Source organism: Microchirus variegatus, assembly GCF_963457635.1.
Source record: "Microchirus variegatus genome assembly, chromosome: 17".
NCBI lineage: Eukaryota > Metazoa > Chordata > Actinopteri > Pleuronectiformes > Soleidae > Microchirus > Microchirus variegatus.
Window position 1 is genome coordinate 11669867 of NC_139818.1, and position 18538 is coordinate 11688404.

At 43.8% G+C, this 18538-nt stretch overlaps 1 protein-coding gene across 1 annotated transcript in view; it reads right to left on the reverse strand.

The window, feature by feature from the left end:
- Nucleotides 1-18538, reverse strand: part of LOC310939274 (zinc finger MIZ domain-containing protein 1-like) — an 80056-nt gene that overhangs the window by 33686 nt on the left and 27832 nt on the right. Inside the window, exon 2 of the mRNA XM_083903981.1 lies at nucleotides 3945-4064. Within this exon, the coding sequence (XP_083760107.1) occupies nucleotides 3945-4013 (69 nt within the window). The 5' untranslated portion in view covers nucleotides 4014-4064. The remainder of the gene's footprint in view (nucleotides 1-3944; nucleotides 4065-18538) is intronic.

The window sequence follows — 18538 nt, forward strand, 5'->3', positions numbered from 1 at the left end:
ACAAGCACCCGCAGTTTGTATGAATAGAGAAAGATTCTATTGCCGAGGAGCGGATGAACTGTCCTTCACTTATTGATATATATGGAGCATCATGTAAGGCTTAAAACTCGTATTTAATTTACAAAGAGCAACAAATCCTCATATTTCACACACTTTTGTTTGACATTTTCATAAGAAACGACTAAAATGATTATTACATTAATCTAATGACTAAACTCCTTCAGCACAAAGATTATAATTATTTCATGGGCTGCAACTAAAAGAAATAAGTCATTCTTAGATCTTATGTCATATGTCTAACGCACCAGCTTTATAGTGCTATATGACAGTGTTTTTATGTCTCACGAGGGCATTTTGCAATTTTACAACAATTGGGTGATTTAAAAATGACCACCGTAATGATTTCTGATTCAAACTTTCAACCTGTGATTCAATCAAGGCGAGGGATTCCAATTTCCTCCACTTTATCATCATGCTAAGCAGTAATTTATCATTTGAGCAACAAAATCAATTTGTTCCCCTGTCCACTGCACTGACTGAGAGTGTGCAGAGAGACATGTCACATCTCCTGGAAAACAACAACACAATGGAGGAGCCTTCATTTATATTCCTGCTCTATGTCTGCGCTGCATTTGAGATGCCAAATTTCAGCATGTGCACAGTTTCAATTAAAGCAAACAGCTGGATTGGTTTACAATATTTTCTTAATTATTTTAATGGCTTGGATATTGGACAATGGGGAGCAGGGGGAAGAAGATAGTGAGTTAATTGTTCTGATCTCCCCTGATGATCATCTTTGTGTGTGGGGAGGAGAATAGACGGCCAGCTGAAAGGGCTCACTGCTCGTCTAATTGGCAGGACATAAATGGTATTTATTATGCGGGTCTTCCAAACCCCGATTGTCTGTGGCACAAAGCTGCCTCTATTAGCAGGGTGCTGGCTCTTACTGGTTGGTTTGAAATGACCCCGTGCTTAACCATTTATTAGATGGACTGGAGGCCTCCTTGTATGCCACGGATCTCTCTAATTGCCATGTTTACCCATGTGCTGCTGCCCCGGCTGCTAACACTGAAATGTGTTTGTTTAAATTTTTTGCCTTGTGAGGTTAATTCATTTAACCCTTGCGACATTTGGATTGTTTAAATTTTTTGTGTTCCTTTTCCTGTTCTGTGAACTCCATACAATGCTGATTGAGGAGGGGGAAAAAAAAGTGCCAACGAAAAAGCTTCATAATTGAGTTCTCCCGCTCAAAAGCCCAATCATCTGGTAGAATATACACTTCTTATCTCCGCCCACATTTGTGCTGCTGGTGTATACACACAATGCTCCCTCCGTCAGGTCTGTTTTGCTTGACACTGCCCATTTTAAGTAAATGCAGCATATAAATACTGTTACAGCGCGATCATTTAATCCACTTCAACTCCCGTGTAATTGAAGGAGGTGATATTGAATATTTAATATCCACGAAGAAGTAAAGACACAGAGTGTTTACCTTGCTCCATCTTCCTTCATTAAGAATATCAAAGTACGTCTCTTCACACAGAGGCTTCCCTCTATTTGCTCCCTAAACACTCGTCCTCTCTGTGTGCTTCACCTTGTCTCCTCCTTCCAGTAATAGCTGGGAACTCCCTGCCCAGGGTAAAACAATTTGCCACGTCCACACTTGTGTGTGTGTGTGTGTGGAGCGCAAGCCTCATACACTTTCCCTAAGGCCATGTGATGTACTTTTCTTAGAAGGTGTCCGCAGCGCGGAGCCCAGAAACAAAAAGGGGCCGTCAGTTAAGAGGGGAGATCAAAGGCAGGGAGCCATGTAGCCCGGGGTTACGCAACTATGTCTGTTTAATTCCGCCAGAGATTGGTCCTGCAGTAAATGGTGGCGAGGGGAGAACAAAAGGACTCAGTGGGAGTCAGCGGTGACGGTGGTGGGAGAAAGAAGGGTGATGAATGGATGGGGAGGGAGGGGAGCCTCCGCTCTTTGACCCCAGTCAGAAACCTGAGTCACACCGTGGACCTGATAATAGCACCCAACAGATTAGTCAAACAGGAAGACGCGGACGCATTCAGGCCGTGATTGTGCGTGTGTGTACATGTGTGTGTGTACAATGCAGGGTGAAAGGAAACAGTGCTTCTCTCTTTCACCGTTTTTCTTTTTTTTTTGAACAGAAGAAAACTAATTATTCTGATTACAAAAAATGTCACATCTATTATGTCAATTACTGATTGATTTAAATGGAAAAGATTCAGATGGGGAAATTGCGTAAGCTGCATATAAACAATAGTTATACTATTATGAAAGTTTGAATGGAAGTCTGTGGTTAAATGAGCTTCCACTTCTCACTTGATTTATAATGTCAGGAAACTGTTTCCTGAGGAGTTAATGTCTCAGTCACTCAATTCGGATCCTCTTAAATGGCACGTAATGCCAATTTTATAAATTATACTCTCAGTTTGAGGACAATAAAAGCTCCTGCGTGGCACATGTGCAGAAATACCAGCACGACTTACACAGAATCATCCATTACCTGGGTACAGGTGGCGTCTGTGAATTTGCCAAAACAGTCATGGGTATATATACAGTCCATGAAGAAGAAGTATCCATGAAATAACATGGATTAAAGCAGTAAAGCTGAGTAGGATGCTGCAGTCAAATGAACACTTGTGACAATGCACCGTGGCACTTTTACTCTGCCAGTGCTCGCCTCTGTTCACACACCTTTGCAATCAGGCCTGCTGCTAAAATGATCACCTGACAGCTGCTGCTGCTGCTGCTGCTGCACATGTAGCATTTCAAAGGCTTCACCTCCACCTCAGCATCCACCTGTAAGTTCTCCATCTCCCTGTGATTCATGTCACTTCCCACACCCTGCCTTGACACCAAGCATCAACATTGTACAATAAGCTATTCTTACCGAACAATACATCCTACGGTTGACTGTACGTCTGCTGTAGTGGCTTTCTAACTTGTTTTTAGTGATACTATAGTTTGATTTATATACTACTTTTAGCACAAAGGAATACAAATAATCACATCAAGCTAATCTGCAATATTGAATATACTCTCTCATAAAAAGCAGATAAATGACATTCCAACATTAAATTGTACTCTACGAATTAGAAAATGAGTTTAGAAAAATCATATTAATGTGGACGTTTATATAAAATCCCCTTTATATCATGTTCAAATGAGGGCAATAACTATAAAATAATGAAAAAAAAAAACACCATAAAGATGAAACACAAAAATGTAACGTAATATTGTGCTGTTGCTGCTGGTTAGTCGAACTAATGCATCATCCTGTTTTTGCAGTGAAAACCACGAACTTGCATCATACAGTTGCTCTCTAGCGACAGTATTAGAGATCCGGAGAAGTTGCATTTTACATATTTAGATTTCCATTTATCTTATTTACGAGGTCATTAAACAACAGACATCAGGTCTGTGTAATGGAGAACAATTCCCCCCCCCGAAGACATGTTAGTGGAAAATTGTTACGTTCAGCTGCAGTGTGTAATTTTGGTGTTGCTTTTGTTATTGATGTTATTATTCTGCCTCTGTTTGGTCTTTGTGAACAGAAAAAGATGCGAAAGTATTTGTATAGTGGATGCTGCGTCTGAAAAGAGGCTCTGTCAAGCAACCGAGGGAGCGTTTGTGTGTATACAGCAGCACTGCTGAACAACTAGGTTTTTTGTTGCTGCTGCCTCCATCTATCAATCTAATCAAATAACTTAGTGTTTGAAGGAATATCGGCAGGCGACACAAAAACATCTAGATTTCTGCATTGTGTGAACTCATTTATCAGTGTTTTAAAGGTACAAACATTTGTTTATATTTGAAAGTTACGCACTACAGTTTTAACGACCCTTGCATAAATGTAGGTTCTCATATAATCTCATCTCATATAACGAGTGACACATATACAGCATAACTGACAGCTCCGTCTCACCTGTTTGATACACAGCAGACGGTCATTGGTCTGCTGTATGTGTCTGTCCATCGACGGAATCGAGTTCATGATGATTGTCCCTCTTTGGCCTCTACCTGCCAGCCATTAAACTGGGGCGTTCTGAAACAGAAACAGAGACACGTGTTAATGCTCACCGCTTGTCATCCCAGGGAAGCTGCCACTGCCACCATCATCACCAGGGTATTGCAGTGAGTGTGTCTTCTATATGTGTGTGTGTGTGTGTAGTGCTGTGAGCTGAGCAGAGAGATATTGATTTGGCAGGTGACAAGCACCTCAGAGAGCTCGAAGGGTGACATTTCTCTCAGCTCGTGTGACACTCTTAACAAGCCCTGAACACTGCCACACTCCGCTCCTTCATACTGGACAACTTCGAGAAGATGTCTGACCATGTTGAAAGCATCTTAAGGTATAAATGACCAGAGATGGACACACACACACAAATCAAGATTTTTCAAACGTTGAATTACTAGTGCACGTTTATGTTGAGATGGACTCAAGCTTGCCTAAATATGGCACTATTTGACCTGGAAATAGTGGATGAAGTCAGAACGGTGGCAACGGTGGCTCAGTGTGGTTCCCAGCTCTGCTAGTCTACATGCCAATGTGTCCTTGGGTGAGACACTTAACCTCACAATCCTCCAAACAATGGGTATAAAAGGTGTGTGATAGAAAATGTGCTGCACATTCCTGCACAGTGTGAATGGGTTGTTAATGGGTGAATGGCAAAATTGAAGAGTAAAGCAGCTTTGAGTGGTCATCAGAACTGCAAAAGTGGTATAGAAACACAGACTATTTCCATAGAAGACTGACTTTATGCTCTGTCAGTGAGTTAATGTACAATAGAAAGGCACACAATGGTGCTGACAGCTCAAGTTGTTGTCATCCTGACCGAATAGGTCAACCAGTAAACACTTTGTACTAACAAGGTGGAAGAGCATATAGGAGGCAGACACAATTAATTCAATCAATCGATTCCCCGCTAATGTTTGTACACTGAGGCAAAGACGGTCGTCTAATTAAACGGTGTAGTCGAGCTTCAGCTGTAGCTACAATCGTCGCTCGACTCAACTGTGAGTGGGGAACGCGGTGACTCAGTGCATCTTCTGCTTCACCTCGGAAAACGACATGAAAATTCCCATCCCGGCCTGCGAGAACATTAACTTGGCATGTGATTTGCTGTTTACATTACTTGGCCATTATGTAATCTTTGGTTAACAATTATCTGTACCCTGGGCCCAGACATGCTCTACATTTTACCCCCCCCCCCCCCCCCCCCACACACACACACACAACACCACCCCACCCCCACTGCTCTCCAACATGAGAGTTCCTCTAACAAAACCCCTTACAGCGCACTATTGATTTTGGAGCTGCAGCTCATGGAAAACCTCTTTCTCTCTTGTGTTTTTTTTTTTTTTTTTTATTTCCAGAGGAATAATTTTTCACGGAAAGCCAAACAATGGGGCTGTGGTGTGACATGCTACATAACATTATCGCAAGTTAAAAAGTATTACAAGCTACATTAAAGGTTATCAATTCTGCCCGCTGGCGTCTGATTTAATGTTGCATTCAACGTCGAATAAATATCAGTTGGCTATAACTCATGGCGACCTGCAGCTTCAAGTGGAGGGGTGAGTGAATTAATAGGCATATATATGAGCAGCGGTTTGAAACGCACCCCTCCATCTGCACCCGCCACGCTCCCCCTCTACCTCATCCTGTCTCAATCTTTCCTTTGCGCTACTGCAGGGGCATTTCTTCCTGCAGCGTATCCTCTCTCTTTCTCAAACACACCCCCCCCCCCCCCCCCGCACACACACACCCACACCTTCCATCACTTGGACCCCTCCCAACCCCACGCCATCTTTCTCCATCACCATTACACATTGAGAAATTTCACTGCACAAAGTACCGGTGAGAGACGGGAGAGAGCGAGGAGAAGAAGAACATGAGAGAGTGAGAGAGAGAGAGAGAGAGAGAGAGAGAGAGAGAGGAGGCAGCAGCATGCTGTACCACACTGATAATACTCACTTAGGGGTCTCTAGCTGGATTTAACGGCAGGGCCAGTAATCTACTCCACTAGACAGCTAAAGAGCTTTTATGCTACCTATTGGAGCTGCTCATGCCTTTGCTCAAGAGGAGAGAAGGGCACACTAGTGCATTCCTCTCCATAAATTAGAAAGCTCATTAAAGACGGAGACGTTGAAGGATTTTGCTTTTAATTCTTTTTGCACGCAAAATATATCGATTCGTTGATGTATTTTAAGTCGCAAATCTTCAACAAATTAATTGCACAGTTAAAATCACTTTTTTTAATTACAATTTCTCATGTAAAGGTCCAGCGTGTAATATTAATTGACATCTATTGATGAGACTGCTTATTGTCTCACACGCCCCTTGTTTTCCAAAGTGCATCTGGGAACTAAAGAACGCTGTTCTCTGTTTGCCTCGTACGCAAAATGTGAAACGTGCGCCGTCATAGAAACATGGCGTCACAAGGTGGCCTCTGTATTACAAGGCCCGTAGGTAGTATATTGAAGCTTTGCCAATAAACCCTTCTAAATATTACACACTGTACCATTAATCAAAAACAGAATGAAAAGAATCACACAGTAGAAAAAGCCTTATGCAACAGTTAAATATACCATATTGACCATGTCATTGACTTTTCATATATCCCTCTGAAGGTTGCTGCTGTAATACTCCTCTCTGGACCAGCTGAGACTGAACTGATCCATTATAGTGGGTGGCCCTGTACCATTGTGCTCCTCAGTCACCAGCAGGTGTCTCCCTGGCCCTTCAAAGCTCTGGCTAGTGGCATAAAGGAGGCGGAGCGGTGTTGCTTTAAGCCTTTACAAGCTCTACAAATCCTCAGCTGCTGCTTCCTAACAGGGCCCACTCAGCCCGGCACTGCCTGTCTGACCTTGTGGTTATTGATGAGCGAGTCGACCTGCTCTCTCTGTCTCTCCTCCCTCCTGCCCTTCCCTCTGCTCTCTCTTTCTCTCTCTCTCTCTCTCTCTCCCCCCAGTTTTCTCTCTCCGTGTCATTTCTCTTACCTCCAGCAGTGAGTTAAAATAAGGGGGGAGAAGAAGGAGGCTGTGCTGCCATTCACCTCCTCTACTTCTCCCCGTGAACAACGATATTTCTGACCTCCACATGTCTACATCATAAAAAGATCATTTTAAGTATGACATGACAGAGCTGGGGAGTAATTTAATTTTTACTAGATATCCACTTGTTCGAATTAAACACTCATCCTTTGTTATAGCTTTAATGACTAACAAGAGCCAAATTAAAGATTAAACCCACAATGATGTGGAGATGACAACAGATGCAATTATGAGGCTGCCTCTATTTGCTTGCTCTTTTTTTTTTTTTTTAAATAATCTTACAGATGTTATCATTCATTGTTTTCTCTGCACCATTACCTTATGTGAACTTATCTGCGTTGATTAGATGCCCCCGAAATCCTGCTTCAGAGTGTGTGTGTGGGGAAAATCTGTGCAGATACACGCGTTGCTTGAGCTTAATTTACTGCAAATTGCACGGCAGGCGTTACACAACAAGTTGAGAGCTGCGGATTCCAGCACAACAAAAGACACATGAGGGGGGGGGGAGACCTGCTTTCCTTCCCTATTCAAGGGGGAGCTAAAATATATGTATTGAGTGGGAGCTGTAATAAAACGAAACGGGTGAGGAGATGCAGGCTGGGAACAAATATGAAAGGCAGTGGAGTATGGCGGCAAGGCGATGGAGCACCACCGGAGGATTGGATGAAATTATCTCTTTATAATCAGGGGGCTTCTGCATGGCTGCCTCCTCCATTGCCCAGTGACAGATGAGGCCTACCTCCTCAAATGGGCTTTTCACAGCGCTATCAGACCACCTCTAGGGTAAAACAATGTTTTTCTTCCTCCTTGTACCACCACTTTAAAGGCTTTGTTTCCACGTGGCACCCCGCAGAGGAGAGGACCATCTCCCAACAGGCAGGGTCCATGTTTGTCTCATTACGTGCTCATGTTACGTAAGTGTACCTTGAAAAGGGCTGAGGACTTAATTAGATGACAAAACAGTGCCACCGCTGGGAGTGAAAGATGGTGATGCTGAATAATGTCGAGTAAAGAACATTATCTCCAATAAGTGAGAGGGGCTGCTTTTTGAACTGTCACAGTTGCACAGTTTGGAGTATAAACATTATTTCAGACACCCAAACGCCAGCATCTTCAAAGAGAGCTTCCAGCCCACTAATGTAATGTAGACGAGTTGTCTGCCTCTGCTCGGCAGGATAAAAACAGTCAGAGGGGGAGAAGAGTAGACAATGATTAGCTTTATCCCACCATCACAGCAGAGCAAATGGATCATGAACCCTCGCCTCTTTACACAGTCTCTCAGCTGAGCTGTCAAGGTGTAGGGAAGAGGTAAACAGATTTAATTTATTCATATAAATGGCTTGTGAACCAAAACAGTCAGGCTACTCTGGGGTGCAGCACAGTTTGCACATTTGGCTAAACTGAAGTTATGTGAAAAATCTGGCTCCACTGTCTCGCCATGTTCAGGATCAGTGTAGTTCGAGAATTCAGTGTTTATTCTTATAAGTGAGATGATGATGATATCGGCAAATTTTAAACATCACATTCTGACACCTGAATTAGCAAAAAGGTCAATTACAACTCTCTAATTAAAGGTGCATTATGTAATAAATCTAAAGCAACTGGTTATAAAATCCTCCTAATATGTCACAGAGACTCAGGAATAATATTCATATAACAAACTGAACTCACCAACAACAACAGTACAGCCAAAATATTTGCATTCAAATTTTTTTTTTGCAGACTGCAAATCATGTTTATGTTTTGAAATCATGTTTTGGCATGTGGCGCCACCTACCGCCATCTACCAATCTTTGCAGTCAGTAGAGTCTCATCTGCCGAGCAACCACGGGTTGCCAGTTACGTCAGAAAATGAAACCTAAAAGACCTCAGTATTTTGAATTTGAATGTAGTAACCATTTTTGGCCACATTCTTACATATGGCACCTTTAAATATCAACCATTTATATTCCATACCACTCTTGTGTCAATTCATGGAAATCATGCTCGTGTTGAAATACGATTTTAGGAAATAAACCTTCCACAGTAGCAGATAAATGTGTCAAACTCAGTGAATATTAAACACCATTAAGTCAAAGATAGTTTTAATAATCGAAGCGTAAATCAAACATCTGCATTCATGAAGACACGTATGTAACGCCGAATAAGGATTTTTCGCCTCAAGACGGACTCTTTGGGAAGCTTTCATAGATGCACACAAGCGGGGGAAAGTTGGACGCTGCAGGAAGTGAAAGACAGCAAGCTGTGCTGGCTACCGTTTGGACCACACACACACATATGTACACACAGATCTTCTCACCTTCCCTTGAGTGCTGGCCCGCCGTCATGATACCATAACAAACACCCTCAGTCACTCGTAATGTGCTTTACAACAACACTACAGGCCACTGCCTAGTGCTACACCTCTACAGAGCTGTGTGAAACACACACACACACACACACACACACACACACACACAAACACGCACACACGCCTCACTAATCGAAAGCTGTAAGTATTGCTGACACTATTAAAATGGAACAAGGTGGCTCGAGCAGAAAAATCAGCATCGCTCTCTCTCTCACACACACACCTTGCGTGGACGCATCAAGACGTGCTGCTCAAGGTGATCGTGTCCCCACGTGTCATCTATTGTAGGTGAATTAGGCAATAAAAGACTAATCTGTAGCTATTATTGACTAGGCCTCGGCTGTTTGCAGCACTTGCTTAGGGGCGATAAAGATGAGGGAGGCTGGGAGGGGGGAGGAGGAGGAGGAGGAGAGGGGAGGAAGCATCTCTTTACCCTCATGATTTTAATGAGCTTTGATTCCAAGATAGTGTATGTCTTGTTTTCTTCCGACTGTCGGCCGAGGCCCGCGTGAAAGCTCCCTTTTAATTATCTCAGCATTGTGGAGATGCCGTTTTCTCGCGCAGAGGGGAGGGGTATTTAGTTTGGAGAGGGCAGCTCTAGGACTCCAGGTGTCTGCCTGGTTCTCTGCCTGGTAAGTGGCCAGACAGGCAGCGAGGACAAAGCTGTGTTTGTTTGACAGAGGAGAAAGCCGAGAGGATGGAAATGTGTACGATTCAGCACCGCTTCCATTGTTGCTTTACAGAATGTGCCGTAATCCCCGGCAGGCTCCATCCAGAGCTGGCACAGAGGATAATATGAGCTGCCTCCTGCCTGTCCCACCTCCCTGCTCTACCTCCCCTCAGCCCTTCTCCTCCTCCCTTCCCCCCATGTCTCTGCTGCACACACATATGGACACACTGCCACTCAAGTGCGCACACAAACGCACACGTGCACACACACACACACACACACACATACACGCTCACACCTCCCCACATGGCTCCTTAACAGGCTTGGGAATGGATTTCTTTTATTTAAAGTGGTTAGGTCTGCAGCTCCAGCAGCAACCGTGAGAGAGGGCGGGCTTGCAGTGGTGACATACACGCTCACAAACACACACAGACACACACTCTCAATCCACGGAGCCCTGCTGTGTTGGTCGCTGTTCACTGATCTCTCCCTGTTCCCCTCTGTCTTTCTCCATCTCCCATTCTCCCTCTTACTCCCTCCTCTCTCTCTGACACACACACACACACAGACCCATATTCTCGCCCTCCCTTCCTTCCCTCCCTTTCTGCCCTCTCACTTTTTTTTTTAAGCAAGCTTCCTGGATTCCTACGGGAGCCCCACGTTCAGTACACAGAGATTGTTCAGCCATCAGGCACATCTGCAGCGTGATTAGAAAAGCAAAGGGAGCATGGTAGTGGTGGTGGTGGCAGTGGCAGGAGGGTGGAGTGGTTGCTAAACCCCCCCCCCCCCCAACCAACACCGCTGCTGCTGTATACACCCCCACCAACAGCAAAAAGAAGAAGAAAACAGAGGGTCTAGGATCATAGAGGGTGCCTAAGCAATATCTCCTCTCTAACCAAGTGTAACGTTTCACCAAGTCTCAGGGGCCGATTGCAGACTGCAACACAAAAAAAGAAGGACAAAGGGAGATTGGGGCCAGTCTCTCTTCAGTGCAAAGCCCCCACACACCCTCCAACTTGCGTGGCTCCTGAGGCAAGCAGAGAGAGCGAGAGAGGAGATGGTCCGTGCCACACACAATCACGAGGAGCATCACAGTGGTTTCGCCTTCTCTTGTTTGCCCTCTACCATCTCCTCCAAACCGCTCTACTCTTTTAATTTCCTTCCACTCTTTACACGAACAGCAGGGGAGGAGGGGGGTGAAGGGTCTGCGTTGGGGGTGGTCAATTCCCGAGAGGTGCTGGAGGCAGCACAGATGAGCCACACGAGGAGCCCGCGCGAACGCAGCGCTGCATGGGGCTACAGTCGGTGCGTTAACATGACATGAGGAAAAACATGCATATCAGTTGCATACTAGCCCTTTAGTAGTAAATTAAACATGTATTAACACATTATGTAGGTTGGAATAAGGTTATGGAGAATAAGGTGTTTATACGTGCTTAATGATTACTAATAAAGGGCTAGTATGCAACTTATACATGTTAGTAAGCACCTAGTTAATTCCCTAATCTAAAGTGTTAATTGTTGTGTTACTCCAACTAACAGGAGACATTAGAAATCCATGTAAACATGTTATAGTTATAGAAATTGTACTAAATCTGATTTCTCAACGTCAGACTAAAGCACCGAAGCATGTTTCGCAGTTCGGACCAGCAAATATCAGAAGAAGCTGGTACACAGACGAATAAATCAAGAGAGAATGATGATGGCAAGTCCAGATTTACGCTCTGACGTGCTCAGAACTCAAGTTGTGAAAAACGCCTGTTAATAACAAGCTGAAAGGGCATTTATCGCCACCTAGTGCAGTGGAGGTGGACACACTTCTTTCAATACAGTGATTGCCTCTCAGTCATTGTATGCTGGGCCAGTAGTCCAATTAAACTATGCATGGAAGGTCCTCAGTCACAGTTAACCCTACGCTGTTCTCCATCAGTCTCATTGCTCACTGCCAAGCTCCCCATTCACCGCTGAAAATTCCTCCAAGGATTTCCGGTGATGATGATGATGATGAAACCATCTATCTGGAGTGTAAACCTGCAGCTATTGTTGCAATATGGAGTGAATATCTGACAAAGAAAGCCGACACCGCCACCCTCAGCCCTCTAAAACACTGGACCTGAGAAGTGCCTTTGATTGTTTGCACAGAGAAAAAGTTGAAGGAGCATTTTATTTCCATTTGGGTGAGTGATATTGTTGCTGTGTAGGTGCCGACAGAGCTTCAGACAACTTGTGAGTGAGGGTTTTTTCCTTCCCCCGTTTCCCTTTTTTTGCACTCTTTCCCCCCCTCCTCTTCTGCCAGTCTCCAGGTTTATTATGCATTCAGCTCATGTGTCCCTCCTGTGAGTGGCTGTTCATTTTCCACATACCGCGCTTAATCCGGCCAGCTAAAACTTTGAAATAGCAGGAGACGCAGACGCAGCAGCAGCAGCAGCAGCTACCCAGGAGGAGCCATTATGAGGTCTCGGAGAGAGAGTGAGAGCAAGACTGATAGCACTGAGGGGAGGAGTGACAGGCGAGCTGCAAGATACATGGAAAGGAATTCAAAGAAGGCCAAGAGCAGAACATGAGGGTGTGTGCATGTTTGTGTGTTTGTTGGGCCGCAAGTGTGCGGGCGGTGGTGATACGTTCGGGGTGGTTGTGTGTGTTTCTCGACTCGTGTGTGTTTGGTGTGGGGGATGAATGTCCTGCTCGTCTCCATTGTGCCAGTGACCTTTGACTTTTTGTGACTTTGAGTGAATGGGAGGAGAGAGTGAGGGCGATGGACTTTAAATAGTGCATGAGCTCAACCTGCCCAGACACTGATGGACAGCAGCAACATGAGCTTTCTCTGTTTCACCAAAGACGCTGGGTGAAGACACACCATCGAACTGCCAGACCTCACGATGACCCCACCTACACTTCTAGACTGTCTGAGCTGGAACTTATCATTGTGGTCAATATCTTTTCATCAATATATTCAGATTTACTTTATCAGGACAATGTCAAAGACTATATATAGAAAGTGCCATTAGCTACTATAGCAATATATTTGATTGATAATGATTAAAAACCAACATAAAGTGGAACATTCAACGTATATTTAGCCTGAATACTGACGATTTTTCATAATGATGTACAGCACTACAGTAAAGTCTGAATTAAATGCTTCCTAAGTTGAATTTAATGTAATGATTCAGTATGTGTGTTTTATGTAAGTCAGTAAAAGGCAGCTGTTCTTTGACAAATAAAGACTGATTCATAAATCATAAATAAGCCAATCTTAAATTCATTCATATGGTTCATATGGTGCTTATGAGCTAATATCAAACTTGATTTAGATGACTTCCCTTTAACTATTTCTCGTGATCATGATGGATAATAGACTTTTATTTTCAACTCTGGACATAACGGGCGACTTTGCTACAAACCCCGCACTGCCATCGTCTCACTGGGGTGACTCCTAAAGATATACTTTTTCATATCAGCAGATTCTCCTTCTGATAACCTTACTGAGTGGACTGATCCTGTGTTAACAGCTTGCTCGTATCTGCAGCCATCAGTCCCTCCAGGGAGAAGCCTCTTGCTCCACAAATGTGCTCAATTAAAAAGAGCGGAGTGTTCAGAGAGGGGCAGTAAGGGGCAGCGAGGGGCCACTGCCTGTGCCTGTTTGATCTGGATTTCCTAATTGGTCAATGACAACACATTACCAGACACGCGGACGCTTGATCTGCAGAGAGGCGGCTTTTGACTGCAGTGCTTCTGCCTTCCCCCATATGCCACCGCCATCCTTAAAACCCCTCAATGACCAAGGCACAGCGCACTGTGTCGAAGTGTGTCTGCGTGTAAAGGAGGGGTGGGGGTCTGTAATGTGGGAGGGAGGGGGCTGATTTAGAGGTTAGGCAGCACAGGCTGCCGTAAATCTGTGTCACAAATCTTCCACACAATGTGAGGGGGGGGGGGGTGTGTGTGCATGAGTGTGTGTGGGGAAGGGGGACACACAGGCATGTGATGAATCCCATGCAACAGACAGACCTCCACCTCCCCTCCGCAGCCACTGCTCAGCTCCACAGCACGCCACTTGCACTCTAATTTGCCAGAGATTGTAGGCTGCCATGTTTTGATTGCCTTTGTGTAAATGGATCGGGAAAGCTCTCATCTCATGTGTGGCTGTGAAAAAACGCCAATGCATCGAGGGAGGAAGAGGAGATTCTCCGGAGGGAGACGACTTAGCAGAGTCCTCAATCAAATGTGGACGGCGTTTCGTCAATATTTTTTTGTGCACATCTTTCCCTCTCATAGCGGAGGTCTCCTGAATCATTTCTTTCGGAGATATTCGCTGTTATTTTCACCCATCCTGATGTGTGTGTGTGTGTGCGTGTGTGTGACCCCCATGTGAACTCGCTTTGGCACAAGAGAAATTAATAAAAGCAAAGCAAAGAGCAGGGAGTTACCATCAGTCAGTGTGTTTGCATGGCATTACAAAGAACCAACTTATTGTGTTAGTCCGACTAAAAGCGGACTTTTTAAATACATGTAAATGTTTTTCCAACTGAAAGTATACAAACACACCAGACTGCTATATATAAACAAGTTTAGAATAACAGAAGAAGCCGGTACACAAAATAATACAACAATAGTGACAAAAACATGGTGAAATTCAGGCTGATACATTTTTTTGGACTGACAAGGAAACTGATTTCATGCTCCGTCAGCTTCAAGAATTGAATAATTTAAAGTTCAAGGTGGACGGAGAACTCTAAACAACTAGCTGCCTGCTAAACCAGAAACCAACTCAAACTAACAAGCTGAAAGGAGGCGTATCGCCACCGAGCTTAGCAGAGGTGGACACACAACATTCAATCGAATCAATTCCCCACTTGTGCTTGCATAGGACAAGAAATGTAGTCCAATTGAATGGTGTAGTGACTCTGAATGGAAACTTATACTGACTGATGAAAGTAATTTTTTTAGAGCAGTAGAGTAGTTTAGAGGGCTTAAAAATAGCAGGAAAATAATATTGAAGGCATTATATAATTCAACCTATGATGCAAATATCGGCCCCACCATTTCACCATTTGTTTTACAAAATAAGTGTTTATTTTCACACCTTAATTGGTCATTTCTTTAATCATTCTAATTGGTACTGTATATTTTTGAGCTAAACTCCAAACCTCAGGAGACGAGTCACTCGGTTGATTCATCACTTCAGTGCCAGGGTAAAATATTCTTATCTTGTATGTTCATGGATGAAATTTAGCTACGAACCATTTCTAGCTGTCGGCAAACAACACAGCTCCACATCATCCATCAGGGAAGGTGAGGTAGCTTGACAGGTAAACATAAACAATGGTGCCTGCAGGAGCATTTCAAGAAGTGTATGCCCAAACAACCAAACACACACACACACACACATACAGCAGGAGACAAAAATACAGTATATACAGAGTAAGGTGTGATAGGCAGCAAGAAACTGGGGGAGAGAGAGACACACACACTGGATCACAAAGGAGGAGGCTACGTGTATCTGCAAGAAGTGGAAAAAGCGGGAAAATTCTGTATCCTCCCATTTCAGCACCGGAAAAGTGCTGAACCATCAGCAATTACAGGCTGGCTGGGTCATGAATCTCTCTCTGCAGTGGTTTGCTCACTCTCTGCTCGGTGATACTGCAGAGGTGTGCAGCTTCAGTCACCTGGCCACCAACAAATCTACACACACACACACTCATACACACACTGTGTTGAAGTCAGAGCTGCCCTCCGGTCTGACCCCTGCTTATTATTACTGAGGTTTCCATGCAAATCAAATTGACACTTTGCATCTCCTTTTCCATGACTGCAAAAGTCACGCTGTTAGGAGGGGAGCTGATATGCAAAGCAGTTGTTTTCATAGATGCACAGGTGAACGTGATGCACAAGCAGCAGATCAAACACGCTGTCACTGTGTCATCACTACAACACACGCAGCCATGAGACAAAGGTGTGTGTGTATACTGTATATATGTGTGTGTGTTTGTGCATGCAGAAGTGCCCAGGACAAGAGGAGAAAGTGCTGAACGTGTAATTAGCTAATCGTCATCAGTAGAAACCACAGATAGGCAGTCAATTAATTAAAAATGATTCATTAAGGACAATAAAAAAAAAACTTTAAAAACTGCTGTCTGTAATTACAAGTGACTCTGTGTGGCAAAGAACTTCAATATGTGCATTTGCATGTGAATGTGTTTATGTGCGTGCACGTGATTGGTGCATCTCATTGAACGGGAGGGGGAGGGAAGCAGGGAAAAAAAAGTCAGTTTCTGTGGCTCATTCAGCGCTAGGATCCTCGGCTAATGAGATTAGTCAATAATGGATTGAAAGCAAGCAGGCTCCCCTCCCCGACACAATGGCAGAGAGGCTGCCTTGTCAGCGACACATCCTCCACTGGTCAATATGCACACAGACACAGACTAACACTCACACTCTGAGACACCTTTCAAACAACACAAATTGCGTTATAATATTGAATGTCGCCAGTTTGGGTCTTGCGGACGATTCCCTCAGATTTACATTCAAATTGGGAGCGCATCTAGTCTTGATCTGCAGAAAAATAAGATATTGAAGATGTCATAGTGGGCCCTCAAAAGCCCTGGGTGTCCTTCTTATATGAATGAACAAAATGTCTGAGCCCAGGACAAACACGTCTTGAGTGCTGAAAACCACAATAAAGAGACGTGAAATGGGGACTTTAAGGCAGACTGCAACAAAAAAACAGCTCCTTTCAAACGTGGCGAACAACCCGTGAGTAAAGAATCGAACAAACCTCGCACACAAAAAAGACGTAGTGAGTTGCTCACTAGTGCGCAGAGCCTTGATGTATTTTCAAAAAGTGACTTTGAAGCCACCAGCAAAACAGCACCTTTGTGATGGTCCTCGCTAAACCTCGATGAGCAGCGTCTTTTGTCCTGCTGTCATAAACCAGATGTCACAGCGGCACAGAGTTCACATGTTAATTCACTTTGTTTGCAAGACTTATGTGAATTTAATTTCCCTGGGTTTTCATCTGACAGGCCACATACAAGCAAACGTATTGTGTTATCAGCATGACAATCTGAATATATTGAAATAAAATAAGCCTTAAAATCCAGGTGTACGTATATATATATATATATTAATTTTTTTTTCATATATATAATTTTATTATTTTATTGCTTATAATGTTATGATTATTGTAGATTATACACTTACCAAACCATACTTGTGGGCAGTATATTCATAAATGTTACACTGGACCTTTAAAAAGGCAGCAAAGTAATTTACATGTAATATTTCATGATTTGTAAGTGACTTTAATTATTTATTATTAACATTGCTCTTTGTGGTACTGAGGGGTGTTGGTGTTGCTGTCGAGGCAGCCTCCCTGGCTGGGGTCAACACTGTGCTACCAAAGGTCAGCTCTCTGGTAATTTGTTTGACCGCAGCTCCATCACCGTCCAAACACAGAGCGTTGTATTGGGTAAACCAATTATTATCTGACATGAATCGGGGGGGAGCAGAGAGGTCCCACACAGCCACTTCCTGTTATTAGCAGCGCGTTTCTTTCTCTCTGCAAAAAAAAAAAAAAAAAAAAAGGCACCTTGTCCCTGTTTCACAGCGTGTGTTTGCTGCCACTTATCAGCTGCCAAGTGACTCATTTACCTGCAATGTGCAATCCTGTGTGGGATTTAAAGGTAATTTAACCTACATTCAGACAGGAAAATGAATTAAGCGCTGCTTTTCCTCCCTCGCTCCCCCATTTTGCAACTGTCTCTCTTTCTCAAAAGCATAAACAGCAGTCAGAAAACGGCGAGCTCTCTCCTGCTTAGTATTCAGCTGTAATCCTCCTGGGTGGACGCCATGCTGTGTAGACAATCTGCATTTTGATTGGAGTACACTGGAAGTTTCCGCATAGCTCTTTAAAAGCCGATGCATTGAAAAACAACACAGTGTCGCTATTAAGAAATGCATTTCGAGGAATATTCTTGTTCTGGAACAGCAAATAATTTGCTGAGATTTATCTTGTTTCATTAAGCAGAGTCAGTGCTGACAAGTGGGTATGATGTGATCATTTGTTGCAATGCGACACTGTTAGCCAACATGGAAATGCCAGTGATCTACTGTATAACTTTCTCAGTGAGCCATTTGTACAATCTCACCATTAGAAGCCACTTTGTTCCTGTAGCCCCTCTGGCCTCAACCCAGCCTTCAGCCTCCGATGGCTGTAACCATGACAACTGCCTTCATTCAACGCTTGCAAATAATGAAGACAATGTGTTTTCCATTTAGATGAGCTTTTCTTTAGTGCAAGAAGATATGGAGAGTCCATCCTGACTGTTTCATTAAGGGAGCTTAATGACATGATTCCAGCTGCTGGATGCACTGTATGAGCTGAATCACAGGATTAAATTGGTCTGGTGGGACATCAGTCAATATCGATGTTCGCGGTTCAATA